This window comes from Manis javanica, chromosome 12 (assembly GCF_040802235.1).
Source record: "Manis javanica isolate MJ-LG chromosome 12, MJ_LKY, whole genome shotgun sequence".
Lineage (NCBI taxonomy): Eukaryota > Metazoa > Chordata > Mammalia > Pholidota > Manidae > Manis > Manis javanica.
Genome location: NC_133167.1, coordinates 40867282 through 40888733, shown reverse-complemented (window position 1 = coordinate 40888733; position 21452 = coordinate 40867282). Strand labels below are relative to the sequence as shown.

The 21452-nt window shown below is 39.3% G+C and overlaps 1 protein-coding gene across 4 annotated transcripts in view; it reads left to right on the top strand.

Moving 5' to 3' along the window:
- The window catches only part of SF3B1 (splicing factor 3b subunit 1), a 117588-nt gene that overhangs the window by 1547 nt on the left and 94589 nt on the right, over positions 1–21452 (top strand). For 3 of the 4 annotated variants that reach the window (XR_012123631.1, XR_012123632.1, XM_073218505.1), the window contains exon 2: positions 8560–8766. Coding sequence is in view for 1 of the 4 variants with exons in the window: in XM_073218505.1 (XP_073074606.1) it covers positions 8673–8766 (94 nt within the window). In the remaining 3 variants the exon portion in view is untranslated. Of the gene's footprint in view, positions 1–8559; positions 8767–21452 lie in introns of those variants that run through there. The other variant, XM_017662863.3, reaches the window with a different exon arrangement.

Below are 21452 nucleotides of genomic sequence, written 5' to 3'. Positions count from 1 at the left end.
CCTCAGCCTAGCCCATGTCTTCATTGTGTCAATTAAATGAGGCTATTGTAAAATTTACTTTACCTTGCTAGAAGGCCAGGCTTATCTTTAACTTTGCCTAGATGCTGCTTTTCCTCCTCGAGCCCCTGATCAAGTAATATATAACCTGGGCAATTAATGTGGCAAGTAAGCCCAGTCACAAACAACAGAGTAAAAGGCAGGAAGGGTCCCATCTTAAAGATAAGATTGCATTTTAATACCCAGGAAGTTGAGAAGTAAGATTCTTTTTTATATTATTATTAAGGTGTTACTGATATACACCCCTATGAAGGTTTCACATGAAAAAACAATGTGGTTACTACATTCACCCATATTATCGAGTCACCCCCCCCATACCCCATTGCAGTCACTGTCCATCAGTGTAGTAATTTGCCACAGATTCACTTATTGCCAAGAAGTAAGATTTTTTCTTTCATTTATTTATTCATTTATTTTATTAAGGTATTATTGATATATACTCTCATGAAGGTTTCACGTGAAAAAACCATGTGGTTACTACATTCACCCCTTTATTGTGTTCTGCCCATACCCCATTGCAGTCACTGCACATCAGTGTAGTAAGGTGCCACAGAGTCAACTGTTTGCCTTCTCTGTGCTACACTGTGTTCCCCCTGATCTCCCCCACCCCTCCCCTTTGGTAACTGCTAGTCCCTTCTTGGAGTCTGTGAGTCTGTTGCTGTTTTGTTCCTTCAGTTTTGCTTAGTTGTTATCCTCCACAAATGAGGGAAATCATTTGATACTTGTCTTTCTCCACCTGTCTTATTTCACTGAGCATAATATCCTCCAGTTCCATCCATGTGGTTGCAAATGGTAGGATTTGTTTGTTTCTTATGGCTGAGTAGTTAGTATTCCATTGTGTATGTACCACCTCTTCTGCATTACAAGAACAAATGGAAATATAAATTGTGTTCTTTGAGCAAACTGCCTCTCATTGCCCTGCAATACTAGAATTTCTTAAAGTGTTACTAACATATGTCAACACTTGAGCTTTGCCTGATGATTTCAGTGCAAGATTTTTTTTAAGCAGAGATCATTTGTAGATTATCTCTACAAATCTCACACGTCTTGATTTTTATTTAAAAAGGTGAATAATTAAATCATCTGAATGTGTAACTGAGAGTTTTTAAAGACCAAACATGTCTTTGGAATTCTATTTACTTTTCTTCTCTGTGGAAAGTGTTATACCTTGCAACCACGAAGAAAGAACTGTTGAACTCTGAGTCGCTGTGTCTTAGAGTGAGATGTGTGTACTGGACAGTGGCCAGGGAAACCTGTCTCTTTATCAGGTTATTTACTATTGCCATTTGCATGATTTCAAGCAAATTGTGTAAAGACTCCTAGCTGTTCTAACACCGATAAAATGATTAGGATCCTTTGCATATTCTATCCTATATCAGTGTGTCTCATCTATTTTATGATTTTATTAAATAATGTGCCTCACCTATTTTATTAAAACCACAAGTTTTACTCTATGTGCCTTATTAACACAAACCTGGACTTCCTTTCAGATTTTATTTAAGACCATGGAATCTCCAGACATATACATGATTGCCCTTCTTCTTTTTATATTTGAAAAGAAGACATCCCTTAGATGTTGAAATTGACATAACTGACCCCAAATGACAGAGTTCATACAGAAGGGAGGCAATAATAAAAAATAAATAATTGCCCCTGCTCCCTGGTGCCCTTTCATTGTGGAGATATGGGAGCCTTTGCCCCCTTTTCCCTGGAGAGCCAGGAGATGGAATAATAGAAGTGCAAGGGGAAGACCCTTGCACTCTTCTGGACTCGTTGGTAAACAATGTCTGCCTCTCTGGCTCTGATCAGCTCCAGACACCACGGTTTTAAAAGACACCATGACATGCAATCAGTATCCGAGTCAGGGTGACTGGGAGACTGAGAGGTCTAGATTTATATTCTGAAGAAGACATGGCCAAAGGAGACAGACTGCTTCACTTTGGATTCTACGGGATGTTTACTTAAAAAGAAAAATAGACTATTTCTGAGTTGTTCCAGAAACAGGACTACCAACAACCAACACAAATGGTGTCGCTTGGAGGGAGGCCAACTTGAGCTCTGCAGAAGAGCTTTCTAGCAATTAAAGATGTTGAGACTGGAGCCCAGCCTTCCCACCAGGTGGGGACTGCTCCTCGCTGGAGCTCTTCTCCCAGAGGCAGGCGACCATCTCAGCAGGACAGGTACACTCACCTTGCTTTGGGTGAGCTGTGGCAATGGATGGTGCTTTCCAAAGTCCCTTTCAGCTCTAAAATTGGATGACTGAATCTGAATACCCATTTGAAAATGCAATTTAGTTCAGTGCTTCCTTTAGCCCTTCAGATTTGTCGTCTTTTCTGCCTAATCTGCCTTGATCACCTTTCATTATTTTTCCAGCAGTTGGAATAGAATGGAGAGACTTCGATCCTGCTGAGAATGGCAGTAAAAGGGGAAAATTCTGAAGCACTCCTTATGTCCACAGGAAGCTCCAGTGCTCAGCAACACAAGCATTGGTCCCTGTATTACCAGGCACAAGTCGAGTCCATATTTGTAACCAAGGGATCCCTACGTGAGAGTGTGAAATTTCAAGCACAATAGCAGCCACAAACAAATATGAAAGACTCTTGTCTAAACAATCTGAATCATCTAGATGTTCATATAAGCAATTAAATGATATGGCAAGGTAATCCATTTAAGTATTGCAGAAAAAGAAAGGAGAAAGGAATCTTATATTCTCCCAGGATAATGGTGTTACTGGTCATCTTTCCAAATAATACTCATTTTTCCCCAAGCAAATCACTTGTTTTCTAGCCTATCATTAGCAAATGAATTAGAAAGATGTGTGGGTTAACCACAAAAATCGTGGCTACAGTAACTAACTGAAATTTGTCAGTGAGTATTATTGGCTCACTCCAACACCCATGTGCTGGGTGATGTTGGAGAGGTGAAGGGAGAGGCTGTGAGTCATGGCCCAAGATGCAGTTAGATCCAGGAGTGAAAGCCGATATACACTGTATGGGTGAAGCATCCATGCATTCATTCACCCTCTCTCTTCTCACTGAGGACTCTATATTAGGTAGGGGAACCAGATACATAAATCAACAATCACATGATCTTTAAAGCCATGAAAACAGCAAGATAATGCGGTCAGTTTTAACATGTTGTGGGGTCCATTCGTATTATGTTTTTGTCTCTAGAGCTTGAGAGGGATTTTTGGATTGTGAAGATTTATAAGAATCCTCAGTAGCATGTCATTGCTGAGAGAGTGCATGTTGGTGAGGAAGTGTGTGTCAAAGATTCTGGGGCAACTCAGTATCTAGTGGGGGATAGATGTGATGGTGAAAGCCATCAGACCTGGGAGCCAAGTCATTCAAAGTGGCCCAGGGTCCAGGGCAGGAATGGAGAGGGAGAAGGAGGATGTAAAAGTGGAGAGACAAAGGTAGACTCAAAGACAGCATAAAGAGTCAGGAATTGGGAAAAAATGGAGAAGAAACTTCAGAATGAGCAGCATGGGGCATGATAGATTGGAATCTGGAGGGAATATTTTGGTCATCATAAGACTTGTCTTAATCTCATGCATATTTATCCTTCTTCAATTGAAGCACTGTGAGAAACTTAAAGCAATAATGTACAAAACCCACAGTCTGAAAGACAAATGTAATGACGTGATACAAGCATTTTTCACAGCAAGATTTCAACTCAAAATCAGATTTCAACTCAAGATCAGATTTCAACGTGAGAATCAGATTTTAGATCAATAGTCAGCACTTAGTTGTTCATTGGTGAGTAGGACATCTGTGTGGTTGACCCTGGGCTCCACACTGGGGCTGTCACCAAACACTGAAAGAACCTAGTTTCCATTTCAAACTTTACCATAGTACCTAAGATTGCTCTTGTTCAGTAAAGTTTACATTACTAAAATCAATTTTGTTTTCAACAGGCTTTAACAAAATATTGCAATATTTGGAGATGGAAAAATACATCCTCATGCATCTGACTAGACTGAGCTTTCAATACTTCTTACCGAATGTATTTCTTAGTCTAATTGTCCACTTTCCATTTGTCTCTTTTCAATAGCTATCTGAATATTTTCATATTTATTTTAATTAGAAAATGCATTTTGTAGGAAGCTGGGATTTATTCCCAAATAAAATGCTCTATCATACCTTCATGATTTCTTAACAGATTTTCCAGCTCTGCTTTCTATTTAGGAGGCAGATATTAACATACATAGGCACAAGCCTGAGTTGCATGATTTCTTCAATCCTTTTGTTCAAGTTTCTCGAAATACATACCTGCCAAATTTACTGAACACTAACCTCTGGGACTTGAAAACAAAGAAGGAATCAGAAAAAGCCTCCTTTTTGTTTCCAGAGCTGTATTGAGCTTTTATTTAGTTGAGGTTTGAGCCCTAAGTGACATTTCCCTAGTTATGCGAATGTGAGTAATTTGAATAAGAACAAAGAAGTTGATGTTGGTGGAGGCGCCTTGACACACATCCTCAGCCTTTCAAATTTAAAATGTTGTCCTGCAAAAACAATATTGGATCCAATGTTAAGAATGAGCATTTTTTAGTTTGGTTAATTTCAATTCCAGGGGTGAAAGAGAGAGAGAGAGAGAGAGAGAGAGAGAGAGAGAGAGAGAGTGTGTCTGTGTGTGTGTGTGTGTGTGTGTGTTAGAGAGAGTCTGTGTGAGTGTGTGTGTGTGTGTGTGTGTTAGAGAGAGAGTCTGTGTGAGTGTGTGTGTGTGTGTTAGAGAGAGTCTGTGTGAGTGTGTGTGTGTGAGTGTGTGTATGAGAGAGAGAAACAAGATAAAACATAGTAAATGCTTAATGATGGTAGTGGAAAAAATATAGAAGTTGATAAGAAAGCAAGCATCCTAGGGTTTGTTTGAATCTGGAAGAGAAGGTGGGGTCAAACAGATGGGTCATTAGACTTTGAGGCTGTGACATTTGGAAGCCAGAGTTACATTTTCTTTGAAACTGAATAAACAGCTGGGAAAGAATCTTAGCATGTTCTTTTCTGATACTGGTTTTATTCCATTTGACTCAGGGCACTGAAAAGTAAGTGTGAGTTAAATTGTTTTGCAGCAATTATTACTGTGGAATGTATTACTTTTAAATATTTTGATATCTTATATTTGATTTCAATGTAACTGGGATTTAGGTTTATATACAAGTCTATTGAAAGACCAGGAATCTTTCTGAGGTTGTTGTTATGTAAGTTGTTATGTTAAACCTCCTGGCTTACATTCTGTATCATGGAATAATATTTGTGACATGTGTTTATACAACTGCATGGCATCCTGGTGCTGGAAGGGACTATAGCAATATGGAAATAAATGAAGATCAGACAAATAGGAACAGGCAAAGCCTATTTATTCAGTTTGTTATAGCAAGGTCGTCAGCCACCATCACTTACATTTGGCAGAAACTCGAAGGCAGGGAGATGAGTGGGAATGCTTTATAGGGGGCGAAAAGGGAATCTCTATTTTATACCCCAACTGGAGGCTGTTGGCATGGGGAAGTTGTAGGCAGTCCAAGTACACAGGCATCCTAGATGATTGGGTAGAGGTGCATATTTGACTATCTCTGGTGGACCTATGTGGGAACCAGGGGCAAAAACTTAGGATGCTGTCAGTTATTAATCAAGTTCTAACTGTTCTGTGACAATTATTATGCAGTTAATGTTTGCTTTCCTGGATTGGCTATTAGAGACAGTGGCCTGACTTCTGTAAGTCCGACTTACAGAGATAGTAGGTTGGCTTCCTGGGCTCATTACTGTAGACAATGGGTGAGAGTTCTTTTTTTAAATATGTCGTCTAGAAATTTTCCATTTGTATATTCAGTCTTTCAGTGATTCTTTAGTCCAAAGGCAGAAAGATTAAATTCATAAAGCATAAAAAGCTATGGTTTATTTAAATTAATACTACTTTTTACATATGTGGCTCTGTTTAATTTTTGAAATATTTAAAAATGTAGAATATTATTGGATCCTTTAAATTAAATTAGGGAAATTGAACAGGGCTGATATTATCTCCATTTTGTAGTTAAGGAAAACCAGGCTCCAAGAGGAGAGACGGAGGGCTCAGTGATGTGAGTCACCAGCTCCTGAACGTGACCAGGGCTGCAAAGCTGGGCCTCTTACATCCCTTGCCCAGGGCTGCTGTTATAATCCAGCCTGACCCACAGATTCAGATAATAGGGAACCAAAGTGGGACATTTGTATATTCTATATTTGCATTATTTCACTGCTGAAATTTGATGAGTATTTGCATCTAAATATGAATAAATCAAAATACAGATTCTTTGAACCATTTCTGTAAATTTTTTTTACTACCTTCTTTCTCAAAGATTCCTTATTTGAATTAAACTTTCGGCATGGTGAATTTTACAACTTGTGATTGTTATATGATCAGATTTTTGAAAGTACTATTAGGTCTGTGCCACTTTAATACATTTATAACACTCGCTTGGTTCTCTTATTTTATTAGAAGCATTGCATTTCCTCTACACATCAGAAAGATGCCTGAGGAGTTGAGAAACCAACCGAATGAATAAATTAATTCAATACCTACTGAGCAATATGCTAGGTGCTGAAGGCACCCAATGGGGAAAAAAAGCAAAAAATGAAACTCAGTCTCTGCTTTCAGAAAATCCAGATCCTGTTGAGAAGAGCAGATTCATAGAGAGGATATAAGAAAGTGTCGGAGCAGAGATGACCATCTCTCAGCATAGGGTGGTGATACGGGTGGCGAGGCTTCAGAGGGGTCCTAAACTGAGTAACTAGGGCTAAGGAGAATTCACTGAGCAAACACAGCAGATATAAAGGCATTCAAAACAGGTGAGATAGGAAATATTAGCTATTGGAAACAGTATTGTTTTTGTTGGAGGGAACAGGAAGGAAGATGCTACGGCAATTTAGTGGTGTTTCTTGAACACAGTTTTCAGGTGGGAAGTGATGAAGTTATACAGGGGGGAAGATTGACAGGGTGGAGAATCTTGTGGGTTATAAGAAGGAGCTTAGACATAATTCTGTGGGTAACTGGCTTCTGGAAGGATTATAGTCAGGTAACATTCAGAACAAGTTTTTATTTTTGTTTGTTTTTGTTTTTAAGTATTCTCTCCATGCATTAGAGAGTTACTGTCATATCAATTCTCTGGAAAAAACACTGATGTCAAAACAGGAAGTGAGTAACACTGTTAGAAACATGTTTTTCCATGTGTTTGAAACATGTCTCTAGTTACATGACAGACTAGCTATCACATCAATTCCCTGAAAAAAATGCTGTTCTGAACATGCAAGAGGTATCACTCATAAACCATATTTGCTACATGCATTTTTAAATGCTTCTGTACATGTATTACAGAATGGCTATCACATCCATTCCTGAGAAAACAGTTGTCTAGATTTGCATTTTAAACAGATCATTTTGGCAGTATATGGAGCTTATTCCTCCGGGAGTCAAGGACAAATCTAGGAGACAAGTGGCAGTAGTAATTCAAGGGCTATGACTAGAGTTTGAATCAAAGTAGTTAAAGTAGATATGACACAAAGTTCAACAGAAGGGAAAGCAAGGTATTCAGAAATAAAATCTGCCTGATCTGCTGAGTGATGGGTTTGGGGAGCAGCAGTTTAAGAAAGGGAGAGTCAAGCTTCTAGCTTGGATGATTGGCTGGACAGGAAGAAATGGTGTCAGTTCAGTGTCTGAATGTTAAATTTGTGGTATTTGTTGGGTATCCAGATAGATGCATGCAGCACACAGTTGGAAAAATGAATCTAAAGCTCAGGAGAATGATCCAGGCTTGTGATAAACTTTAGAAATCACTAACAATCAGGTGAGTGCTAGTTGAATCCTGGTAGATAAAAATCACAGAAAGAGTAGCTATAGAATGAGAAGAATAGTGACTAAGCTAGTTAGTACCTTTGAGGCAACCAAGATGGAAAGGAGGAAGGGAAGCTATGAATGACACAGAAATGGTGTTAGGCATGGAACATGACACAGAGAGATGGGCCATTAGTGAAGCCAAGAGAATTGATGATATAAATAAGAGTAATCAAAGAGTCATCAAATGGCTTAAAAAATGTCTTCTAAATTTCCCAACAGAAAGGCACTAGGTGATTTTAGCAAATGCAGTTTTAGTAGACTGGTTGGGCTGAATTCATGTCATTGTAGACAGGGTAATGAATGGATGGAAGATGAGGAAGTAAAACAAATAAGTGTGAAGTGTTTGCTAAGAAGTTTCCTTGAAGATGAGCACAAGGGAAGAGCTATTAATGAAGATTCAGGATTGACTGAGGTTGTCCTCTTCTAATGAGAAAACTGCTTCCTCACAGTATTAATCTGCACACTGCAGAGAAAAAGCCCCATGTTATCTCCATTCCTATTTAATGGTGTCATCTCCAATGCAGGTCTAAGTTTCCAATACTATATTGAAAACATTTTAGTAAAGTATTCTTTAATTTTTAAAGGAATTGGGGAGGATTTGACTTTCATTTAACAGAATATCATTCTGTTAATGCACAGACTCAACAGATGAGCTAAAGGTCCAGAGCCACAGCACGGAGCCCTTACCAAGGCTGGAAGCAAAGAAGAGGGCATCATGGGGCATCTCCCAGACAGCCCATCAAAGCTCAGGAATGGGATGGAACACCAGGACCACCTGTGGTTGTCAGCAGACTGGGAAGATGCTCTGTGAGCCCCCTACCTTGTTAGCAGGAAACCACAGTTCAGGTAAGAAAGATAGCAAATGATTTCCCAGATGATAATTCTCCATGCATCTAGAAATTGCATTTATGCAGTTGTCACATAGAGAACCATAACCATAGATATCTCTGTCTCTATTTTTAGGGAAAATGTTAAGTAGTTCTTTACACAAAGGGCTCTAATGACCTTTTGTGCCCCTCCACGGAGCCTCATTCACAAGGACCCTAGAGAAGTGGATGGTGCTTCATGGAGCTGTGCAATGTGGCAGCTCTGCCATCTTAGAACATCTTGTACTGAATTTCTTCAAACGTATCCAGAGGCCTCATCTATAGCATTTTTAATGTATGAAGTTTAAGTGATTTAGGGTTTATGTCTCCATTGCTTCCTAAAAAAGAATTTAGGCAGCTGGGAAAAAATAAACAGTAAGTAAAATTGAGGATAAAAACATAACAAAGGCGATCTGAAGGCTGTAGAGAACATAGATATCATGAGGCCTATCAGTGATGAGCTGAAGTCTGTACCTGGACTTTGATCTTGGTACCATTTCCAAATCTAAGTCAAAAGAGTTAGAAAACATTTTAATCTAATAGACCTTTAAATTTCACAAGTTGAAATTAAAATATGTGATGTAATTTTCATTGTTATTAGATAAATATTACTAAAATTAATTCTGTAAAAGCAGCATATGTTTGCTTTGAACCGATGAATCTTCATGATGGACTCACAGAGAGCTGTCAATTGAAATAGCCCCATGCAGAAATAGATAATAAATACCAGGCAACCTCCTGTATTTTTCAGGTTTCTATTCCTTAAGAGTGATACGGTTCTGAAGAAAAAAACAATCCTTTAATGTTCTCAACTTTGATACTCATCTTGGAAAGCAATTTACATGAATTTAGCCTGTGGTCTCTCTTGACAGTCATGCATAAAATTGAAACAGGATGAATGAACTCTGTATTTGGGAGGGGCTATCTATAGGAGAGTACCCCGGCAAACATAGAACAATTGCTTCCCCAGACTTAAAATGTAACTTAAAACTCTGGTGATGTTGCCATGTAATGTATCATATGGATGGCAACTTAACAGCATGAGTTCAAATCTTGGAGAAACATCATTATGTGAATTTAGCAGAAAGTAAAAAATATATTTTTGATAGGCATATGAGAAGAAGACATCTGTGCATTTTGTCAAAAAGAGAAAGAAAAATAAGGAACAAATATTTTGTAGGGAAAAAAGCCATCTCCCAAGGAATGTTGCCATCATTATTCAATTGAGACTTACGGTTAGTTTTTGACTTATTATTCATATTTTAAAGAATCATCTAAGTATGTGCCAGCTCTATCCAAAGCACATGAGCAATGTTGGCTCCTACTGTGACTAGAGATATGAAAACTGAGTGTCTGTTATATAACAGCCACTGTTCTGTGATCTGAGAGCACAATGATGAATAAGGCATCTTTGCATTTAGATGTTCAAAGTCAAGTACGAGACAAATAGATCATCACAATACAATGTGTTATATACAAATAATATGTGAAACTGAAGATTAATCCATTTTTCTGGGAATGTATGATTTTGGCAAGAACAGTCAGAGGCTTTTGGTGGATAAAATAATAATTGCTTGAGGATACTTGAGCTACAGTTTGGACCATCAATTGCTGCTCACCAGTTCAATGATGGAGAGGGAAAGTCTGCCTTCTGGATAAACACCTAAAACATAATGGGATGGAACCAACTGTTGGTGTGAAAAGTGAGGGAAAATTGACTGGAGAAAATGCAAAGTTGGTTGGGACCAGATAGTAAGAATCCTGAAGGACCTTGTATATTGGATAGAAATGCTTTCAGCACAAGTACCAGTGACCAGTGGCTTAAGGGGAAAATGGCCTGTGTTAACTCCCATAGCATCCAGTCTGGAGTTAGGCAGCTCCAGGTGTTTTGCAACTGTTACGTGATGTCACTGATGACCCAGGAAGTCTCCATCCTTCTAACTCTTCCCTTCTGCTCCCCTTGATGACTTTTTCCTTATCATGAGCTATGACATTTTGGGCATCATGCCTCTGCAGACACTTTCCTCTTGTTGGTCAAAACTGGGAAACATGTCCTCTGGACCAATTATTGTGTGAGGGGAAATGGATTTCCATGAGCTTATAGAGGGCCTTTTTTTCTCTTAAATCGGGGGACTTTTGACTTGAATCTGGAAATGAAATCATCAGTCTGTGTTCAGAGATGAGGGGAATGATGTTACATAAGCAATGGGCAGTATCTGCCACGTCATGGTTAGGTTTTGAGTGTTATTTAGTGGACATTTTATAGCCATTTAAATATTTTTTAGGATAGGTGTAATGTAATTCAGTTTTCATCACAAAAGATCCAACGATGACTCTAAGTCTTCAAGAATGGTTGACTGGGAGGCAGTCAATACGAGATGTGGAACAAGCTTTAGGTGAGAAAGTCAGGATTCAAATGTTGATTCTGTTAATAGAGGTGTTCGGGGGTATCTAATTGAGAAGCTAGTAGACAGTTGCAATTATAGGTCTGGAGTTGAGACTTATTGGTACTAGAGACTGAGCCTAGAGACTTTTGGAGTGGTGAGAACTCTAAGACTGGGTGATTCTCAACTAGAAGGGCAGGATACTGAATCTGGAGGGGGGAATCCAAATATTTCAAAGTGTGAGCAAAGGAAAAAGAACCTGTGAGATCAACAGAAATGGAACAATTAGATGTTCCACATTTAAGCTTTTACTGAACACTTAGTAAGTTGCATAAAAATAGGTCAGCTGTAATATGTCTTGGCACTTTGAAATGAATCTTTCAAGAAATGCAGTGTGCAAATATAATTTATAGCATACTTTCACTTTCTTCCACTGCAAACTCCTGAGGCTGCTGTTACGTTTTATGGCATCTAAAATCTGCTTTCCTGTGTTTTTAGCTCTGTTTTTAGAGCAGTAAATGGTCTACTGAACAGGGGAAATGACATAAATGTCTTCAACCCCTCACACTCTCCAACTTAGATTATGAAGGAGGCAGACAGAAGGGGAAAAAGAAAAGAGCTCTGTTACACCTTTAATAAGTACATTTTTTATCCATATTGGAAGATATGTGATATATAAGGGCAAATATCTAGTCATATAGATAATGCCAGTGCAAGTTAGGGATTCTTATGTGAAAGCAAATCTGTCAACATGAACACTCAAAAGAGCATTTCAATTACTTGAACTCCCACATATACCATTGCAAGTGTATCCATCGAGGCTACCCTTATACCAGTTTTGAGGGAGAAAAGGAGAATAGGAAAATGTTTGTTATGTTTGTAGTTTTTATTTTTCTATAAAGAAAAATCCTAACATGTGCCAATTCTGTACTAGAAAATGTCAGTTCCACTAGCAAAAATATATGAAATGAGACTATCTGAAGTTCTCTCACCTTTTGTGTTTGAAACAAATGGTGCATCACTTCAAGAATACTCCTCAGTGAGATGGCCTTGGTCCAGAATAGGCAAATAACTAGTGAGGAGAGCATTTTAGAATGAAAGAGAATAAGTCAGAATTTACTCTTTGTCCTTCCCTTCACACTCTTTCTTCATTATCATCTCCTGGCCAATGGGCCACTGGGCCACTCAACTACTAATCCCCCACGCGAAACTCTAGAAATGCAACTGACAAGCCTCCTTCCTGAGCAGCCAAGGAACCCAACTCCACACCTGACACTCCGGAGGAGGGAGGAGTCCACCAGGTCTTCCTCATGAATCCCCCAACCTCTGTCAACTTTCTCCTCCCTCTTGCTTTACAAGAAGTAGTTTAGCCTCTTAAAATGGTTGTTACACAGCTTTTATGAGGAATGGAGGAATTGCTGAAGTGAAGCGAAGGGATGTGTCAGGAGATCTTAGTTCTGATTAATGTAGCCACTGGTTGCTCTGGTCTTTATTAAAGGCACAGTTGTTTAGTAACTGGGGAATCAGAGATTCCCCAGAGGGTGATTCTTGAAGGAGGTGGAGGACTGGAACCCACATACCCAAGTAAAAAATGGGAAAAAGCAGAAATTATGCAAATAAATATAGTACTAACAAAAATTCAAATCTCCACCACTGAATCAATCAATCAAATAGTTTCCAAGCAGCTTGTATCTAACTCTGCAGTGGTTTCTGGGGGAGAAGGATGCACACACATACATATGCACATATAGATGCATACACACATACACACATGCTTGTACACACACACACAGCATGTACTTACTATATAAAACAGTTTCTGCCACTCAAAGATCTATACTTTATTTTAACCGTAAATTAATTAATTAGTTTATAATTAAATATATTATATTCATTATTATATATTATTGTTTACTATATACTTAATATCATTCAGAAAAGAAAATTAATGTGGGCTTGAAAAAGGATAGAAGACTTAATGGGAGACATTGAGTTTTAAACCAAGATTATAGCAGGTCTTTAAAAATTCGTTTATTATTATTGAATAGGAATAGATAGAGAACTTTCCACATGGGTGAAGAAGGTGGACAAAGGCTGAGGCAGACCTTTCCAGTCAGGCCAGCCTGACTAAAGAAGTATTTTTGAAAGTAAACTCAGAAAGTCTTAGCTTAATCCTACATAGAACAATCTTAAAAAGACCTCAGCTTCTGTGTGTCCATCCTTGTGTTTTTCTGCTGTTGTGAGAAGGCCTACCCTGGGATGCAAACTGAGATGCCTGGAAGATAGGCAGGTAGCATTAGTGAGTGAATTAGGAGGAGACCCTCCTTCAAAACAGGCATGTTTTAACTGCACATTGCATACATAGGCATGTTCTTCACTCCACCAAGAAAATAATTGCCCCATTTTTTGAAACTTGAAGCCCTTTTGTTCTAAGTCATACATTTCCATATTTGTTTAGAAGCTTAGACATGGGAAAATATTCCTTCATTGCAAAGAAAATCCATTACATATTAGCAAACATCAGAACTGAATGATGGAAATGTAGGTGACCTGGAAAAACAGGGACATCTCAAGGGGACAGAAGCTCCTTAGTGCCAGCTGCTGCCCGCCATGAGAAATAGCCACCCACAATTCCCAGATTTAATTCTATCATGTGAAATCTCCCAGTTTTTAAATACAGCTCAATTTTCAGAAAATATTGAATCAAATAATTTACTTCTTCTGGCTAGGTATGCAAAGGCTGACAATTTGCATTTTCTGGTTTGTAAAATCAAGTGATGCCCATTCCATTTGGTGAAGGCATGGCATTGACCCTGAAGCACAGGGTGGTTGGGTTATAGTAGAAGCAGCAGGAGCCAGGAGACATCTTGCTCTCCCAGCTTTTATTTTCCAGGAGCTGCAGCTCTTTGAGAAGGCTATGCCAAGGGTAAGAGGGGGTATTAGGAGAGGCACGTGGCCTTTGATGATCAGAAGGGATTTCTAAACTCTCAAAGAGGAAGAGAGGCCTGGCATTCCATGAATAGTAAGGACCAGCAGCCTATGAACTCACGGCATCCTGGCAAAGTGGTCAGCATCTCACTGGGAGGGAGGACGGGCACAGTACACTTTGCATAGGGCTTTTTGTGAGGCTGCACATTAGGCTTTATGGTTCCAACTCCAAAATATGGAACTCAGTACTTTAAGGGGCTCTCTATGCTTGGAAAACAGAACCCTGTGATTCTCAGGTGGACTGAACACTGGAAGAGATCTTATATAGTCTGCACACCAGTTCTAGGCCTTTTCATGACCCATTGCAGGAAAGCATTTTCCACCACCATTCATGAGTCAGTCCTTCATATCCAAAAGCAGTCCTGGGCACACAGTTTCACAGAAGTAAAGACAGATATGGATTTGATTTCATTTAATGAACACAAAGAAATGCACTATTTCTTGCATACCACATTTGCAGAATAAATTTTTACAAATTATAATACATGCATAAAGTATAATACAGTGGCTGAGCACTGAGGTTTGGGCATCCAGCAGATTTAGATTTAAATCTAAATTCTATTTTATTTGTGATTATATGTTCCTTCATCTCTGAGCTTCATTTATAAAAGATAGATGAAAATGGTACCTAACTCATAAATACTATTGAGAATTAAAGTTGAGAATTAAATGAGATGACATATTAACACACTTAGTGTGGTGTCTGGAACACAGTGATTATTATATAAATACTAATCATCATTAGGATTCCAGAGACCTTCACAGATATCTTTGCAACAGAGCAGGCGAGCCTCTGATCTGGGGCAATGTAGGCATTTGAGCAGGCCTTGAACTGAGCAGGATTTAGACAGAGGAGGTAGGAAGAGATATGTGCATCAAAGGAGCCGTGGGTGGTTTTGCCAGGGATGGTGAGAGTTCTGGCCCCCACATGGCGCTGAGCACACCCACACCCCAAACTATAGTTCATAAATCATTTGGAGCCCTAATTCATATTTGAATCATATAACTTAAGATTGGGAAAACCACAAGTATATTAGGGCACAAGCTGAAGGCCTAGAGTGGATACCTGGGACGGATGGGGGCCATTTAATATAAGTAGCACAAAACTGGGATTAGGAAAGGGAACTGCAATGGAATCTTAAGAGTGTAGTCTTTGAATAGTGAATTTTTACCAGTTGATTTATAAGGAATGCTTTAATCTTGAAAATTCTGAAACATGTTTACTGTACTTTACTTGATAATGCGGGAGTCACTGGCTAGTTTTGCTGATAAACCTCCTGGAAGCTCTAACTCAATAGCATTCATGATTCAGTCCTTCATACTCAAGAAGAGTCCCATGCGCACAAACCTAGAGAAGTGAAAAACAGGTGAGCAGTGTAGCTGGGCAGCAGGACTGGGAACTAAGGTACAGTATTTATGACAATTCCTGGCAAACCGTAATAAATCCATGTAGTTTGCTTCCCCCCACCCCCACCTCACCACCTTCCTTTTCTGTGCAAGCAACTCATGCTTTGCAACAATGTTAGTAAATTAATATTTTGGTGGTAATGACTTGAGGAAATTACATAACATACTGTGCTCTGATTTCTCTATCTTTACAGAAAAGATAAAAGAAATGTCATGGTGTAGGTCTTTATGAGGATTAAATTTAAAAATGCATATAAATGCCTAGTATAAAGCTGGCTTATAATAGCTAGTAGACCAAAGTCTATTCTGTTAGCATAAAGTCTCTGATTTTTTTTTCTAGGACCGAGACTGAAACATTTCCTTTGGAAAGCTCTGTTCATTGCAAATATAATATAAGGTTTTCTTCAGCTACACATAATATAACTGGCCATAGGACTACTATTCATGCAACAACCTGTGCTTTGTTTATTTGTGCATTTTCCAATCAAGATTTTAGGACAGTGTGATGGCTGTTTTTGGATCCCTTTGAGTTTGCATTTATTAAATTTAGAGAAAGGGGCAGATGCAGGGTTTAAAACTTGGTTGCTGCATTATGCAAAGTTATGAAAAAGTAATCTTAATCTCTCACAGTGTTTCTATTCTGTTTGATGGTAAGAATGGGATTTAAAATCATCTTGTCAAGGATGTGGAAATCACATGAAAATTTGATAGCCCCAAATGTGTACATTTTCCTTAATAATAGTCAACTTAATCTTCATCCATCTATTCATTCATTCATTCATTCATTCATTCCCTTTGTGTTTATTTTCTAAGAAATATTTATTCAGCATCTACTCTGTGCTATGCATGGGCTAGACAGGGTTGCAGGGTGTGCAAGGTAAATATGACCAGCTGGACCCTGTACTCTCAGAGCACCTAGTCTAGCAAGGAAGACAGGAACAAGTATACAGATTCTTATAAATGTTATGGAGAGGAAATACTTGATTTATTTTCTGGCTAAAAGGAAGGCATTTCAGGCAAGTTTCCTAAAGAAAGTGGTATTTAATTTGAGACTAGCATGACACGCTGGAGCTTGACAAGAGGGGATTGAGTGTTCCCTGCAGCTCACTTACTGAGGTGTGGATGAAAAAGATTTATTTTTGGAACCTGATTAGTGTTAAACATTTTAATATGCTACATGATTCCCAAACTATTTCCTCTTCTCTTTCCTCCATTTCTTCATGTGGACTGGCAGCTTTGGGATGCTGTTGTGGCAGTAACCATCCCAATTACTCCCCTCTCTCTGTATTCACGCCCTTTGCAATGTGCTTTTTGTAGCTCATTATCAAGAGTAAGGCCTATTTCCTGCCCCTTGAGCCTGGGTTGTCTTTGTGTCTTGCACTGACCAATAGAATAAGATGCAAGTGACTTTGGGCCAATTCTGGGCCCCAGCCTCAAGAGGCCGTGAGGGCTGGTTCTTTTCCAACCCTTGTGAGGTGGTGCACCATGTAAACAAACTTGAGCTAGCCAGTTGGAAAATGAGATACATGTGGAAGAAAGCCAACAGCCCTCTGCCAGCCAACCCCCAAACATGTAAGAAAGCGCAGCATGACATAGCAGGAACACCTAGTTGGCCCACAGCTGACTACAGAGACAAGTGAGCTCAGCCCAAGACCAGAAGAACCACCAGCTGATCCATGGATTCGTGAATAAAACTAAATGAGCATCATTTTAAGTTACTGAGTTGGGGCATAGTGTGAAATAAGTAATTGATAGAAATACACTGGTCTGTTTGAATTCTGCTGGCTTTCCCTCAAATAGAAATGCCTTGTTATTATGACCTTATGAATAGAGCATGCTCACTGAGAAATGAACAGTCAAAACAAAAACAGAACATCCACTCCCATCTTTTGCCTCACCATCTCACTTTTGAAAGCATTGCTTTTAACTATCATGGTTGTGTCATTTAGGGCCTGTGTATTGCTAAGCACCACAAGGTCTCTTATATTTATTTTTACTATGCAACAGGAACAAGAAGTCACTCTGGAAGAGTTCAGGCCTCTACTGTAGTTGGGGCTTCGCTGTAGGATACTGACTAACTTCCTGCTTGGCTCCACAACAGCCCCAGGCAGCTGGGGGCTTCAGTGTCTGTGACCCTCAAGGCTTTCATTCTGTACGGTCAGCTCGGGCAGCAGAAGAGTTTTCCACATTTGCTGTCCTTCCCAGTCATAACTGGGTGCTTGCTTTCCTCAGGGAACATTGGCTAGATCCCAGTTGCTAGGTTCTGCTTAGCATTTTACACACTAGAGTTTGACTTTCCCTTTCTAAATTATAGTAGTGAACACATAACAGAATTCTCATTTGTACACAAGCCATATCCCCAGTAGCCCCACTTTTATGTCTCCGTGGAAAACTAACTTCTGCCTGCTAGAATTTGCATTAATTAGAGAAATAGTTTTATTTATATTTCTCCTGATACTTGTGATACAGCTTTGAGAAACAACCAGAAAAGGAGAACTTGGAATGAGTTAACTATTTTAAATAGCCATAGTATATCTTTATAGGGTTCGAATGTAAATAAACAGGGTACAAAATGTGGAAGGCTAATTAAAACAATGATAGTAGGTATGACTGTCACGTTCCAAGGCAAAAAGCTGGACCATGGAAGCAGAATTTGCAAAAAGGAAGTGATCAAAATGAGTTTTTCTGTCCTTAACTGAACTCTCTAGTCTCAGAACATGGTTACAATCTAAGAGGCTAGACACCAGGTATTAGACTTTGTGATAGAGTTTGTACGTGTATATGTATGTGTGTGTATGATGAATCTCCATCCATGACAGAGGAGGGATGAGAATTGAGAAGCGTCTCCCCCAGTGGAAAATAAAGTGAGAGACTTTAGTGGGACCTGGGAATCTTATTATTTGTTTTAATCATTGGAGGTATGTAGTAAAAAAAAAGTATCAGCAGTTAGGTAAATGACCTATGACCACAGAGCAGAAAATTACTTGGCAAGTTACTCCAGCCACTGATGATGGGTTAAAGATGTGGGCCAAGTGTGCCTCCCATGGACCCAATTAGGCCATGAAGAGAAACCCTGGAGGTGGCTTACATCATGTGGCTGCCCAGAGCGACAAGAACTCTCGGTGCAAGGTCAAGGTGCACTTTGGGATGCCCAGTAGACAAACAGCAAGGAGATCTCCAGGTGGAGATCACGGGAGGCCTCCAGGGTCACATGAAAGCAGCCCCAGAGTGAGAGGTGTTCACTTCTCTTTCTGTCCCCACTAATCCCTGCTATAGCCACAGAGTGAGATGCCAGTACACATGCTAATGCCAGTTGAGACCTTTCCCGTTCCCTCTCCCCTCCCCTTCATCCTACCTCTGCCCCTGTGGGGGCAAACACAGGAGGGACCAAATGGGGGGCTATCTCCTCTGTGTGCTATTTAGCAGGGTTAATTGGCCAGGAGAGAAGTGTTTTCTTGAAATAAAGTTCCAATTGTAGTTAATGCAAGGAGCTAGGCATTTCAATTATTTCCAAAAGACATTCTGGGACTTCAAGAAACTGAAGGATTTTTAATTATCAAAATGCAAAGGAAAAGCTCTGGGACTTGGTCTAGGGTTCATCCAAAGGGCAATAAAGAACTGCCAGCCCCAGCCCCACCCCAACCCCACGCCTAGGTAGTTGGAACTGTTTGTGGGGAGCAAAAAATGACTGTTTTCTGTTTGTATCTAGGGTCTTCCATGTTCAGATTGTGTCTAGGTCTTCAAATTAACAGCTAAATGAACAAGTTTAAGGAAAACAGGACCTTATATAATTACAAAATTTGCTGTAAGATTATTGCAAATTATATTTACCCTGAATTACAAAATTTAAGTTTATCACCTTTGTGGATAATCTTTGAGCCATTTAAAATTATGTGACCAAACTGAAGCTCATGAGAAATCAAATATATTATGTAGACTTTTGATAAATAGCAGATTCGAACGGATTTCAGGTTCCTCATCCGTTCTGCCGCATTTTCCCCATGATTTAATTAGGTTGGGGTTCCCTATTCCCACCTCCATGATCATGAATTCATTCATTTATTCAGCCATTCATTTATTCACTTCTTTTATTTTTTTCAGTATAAAGTACTAAACATTGAGCATATGCCAATGGGGGTGGCAGCTACTAATCACAAAGGTTAAAAATGTAATTACAATCTGTGACAAAAGCCCTGGACCAAGGAAAATGACACCATACTCCCTATGGACTCTGTTACATGACTTCCTGACAACATGGGAACTGAGATGTCAGGTGAATTAGGAGAAAGAGATATCAAAGGAGAGGATCAGGAGGTGCAGTGACCCTGTGATGCTAGAATGTGTGTGGGAGAGTGGCTGGGGAGAAGAGAGCAGGGTAGCACGGCGAGTGGGGAAGCCTAGTGCCTGGCAAGGGCTGGCCGAGCTGGCCACATCAGTGATTCGGGTCTAACCTAAAAATGACAGGAAACCATTTATGGATTTTAAACTCAGGGTTTGTGTGAACTGATTTACAAAGTCAGCTAATGCATTATCATCTTAAACCAAGGGAAGCGGAATTACAAAGATAAATATGTTGCCCCAAATAACCTGCCTCATAAATCCAAAGTAGAAATGTTTTCTCTGCTCTCCAGCCCATGAAATTTCTCTGTTCGTATAACTAATGGAGAGATACTTACAACTGATTGTTTTGATATAGCTAAAAATCAATTCTAGAGAACCTGAGTGCTCAGTTGTCTTTTCCCCTAAAAAATAGCGCTGATGGTGTCTGCCTTCAGGGAGCTTCTGCACCTATGATGGGGATGGTTTTTTACAGCAGGAAGGCATTTTTGCCCCCTGATTCAATAAGACAGAACACTAGACTTTGTTTTTCTGTAGTTCACAGGATTTTTTTTGGAAACCACTTATTTTCTTTTTCCTATTTTTTTTTCCTAGCAAGATTGTTTGTTAAAGTTACAGGAGCAGTTGAGAATCAAGGAATTTGGTGACATTAACTGATATTATGTGTGTTTAAAGCCATGTGTGGGTTTTAAGCTTGGGTCTTATTGGTTTAGTTTGCAAAGACTGATAACTTCTTTCATATGCTATATATAACACACACACAGAGTCCCATAAACTTAATTTCTACTTAACATGGGCATAGCCCCTGAGATTATATCCTATACTACACCATAAAACTGTTGGAAAGAATATAACTGTTTAGTAATTTCATTCTTGTTGAAGAAATTCTAAATATCCAACTACTCTGATTCTCTTGGGGAAAAATAATTAACGAGGCATAAGCAATTCAGAAAATGCAGAAGGTGCCTTCATTTTACTTGCCTCTCAATAGATTAATCCTTGTTAAGAACCATGATCACAATGTGCAGGCTCAAATTCTGACGGTAGTGCCAGCCCCTTGTGTCTTTCATGGCAAGGAACCTGGCCCCACCTTGTGCCTCCAGGAGACCTCCCTGACATTAGTCCTAGTTGGCAGCTGCAGGTACGATGCACCGATAGTATTCACAAAGAATGCCTGTTTCGGTGAAAAACCACTAAAGACATTATAAAGAAGAAGGTTCAGACTTATGCTGGACATTTACAGGGACTCATTCTGGAATCTTTGTAAACCGAAGAGGATACATGTCAAGTAATATTTGCACTGCCATCTACTGTCCAAGACAGGCACTGCAATTTCCTCTTTTTTTTAAACATTAAAATCAACAGAAGTCTGTTCTGTATTTTGGATACTTGAGAAAGGTAAAGAAATGGAGGATAAGTTTTTTTTAATGAGAAATGTATAAATAATTCATCTTACACTGGCTTCATTCCTTAAAATGTGGTTTAAAATAATTCATTCAATAAGCACTTCGTGAATCTTTACCAGGGATCAGTTATGATGTTTCTCAGG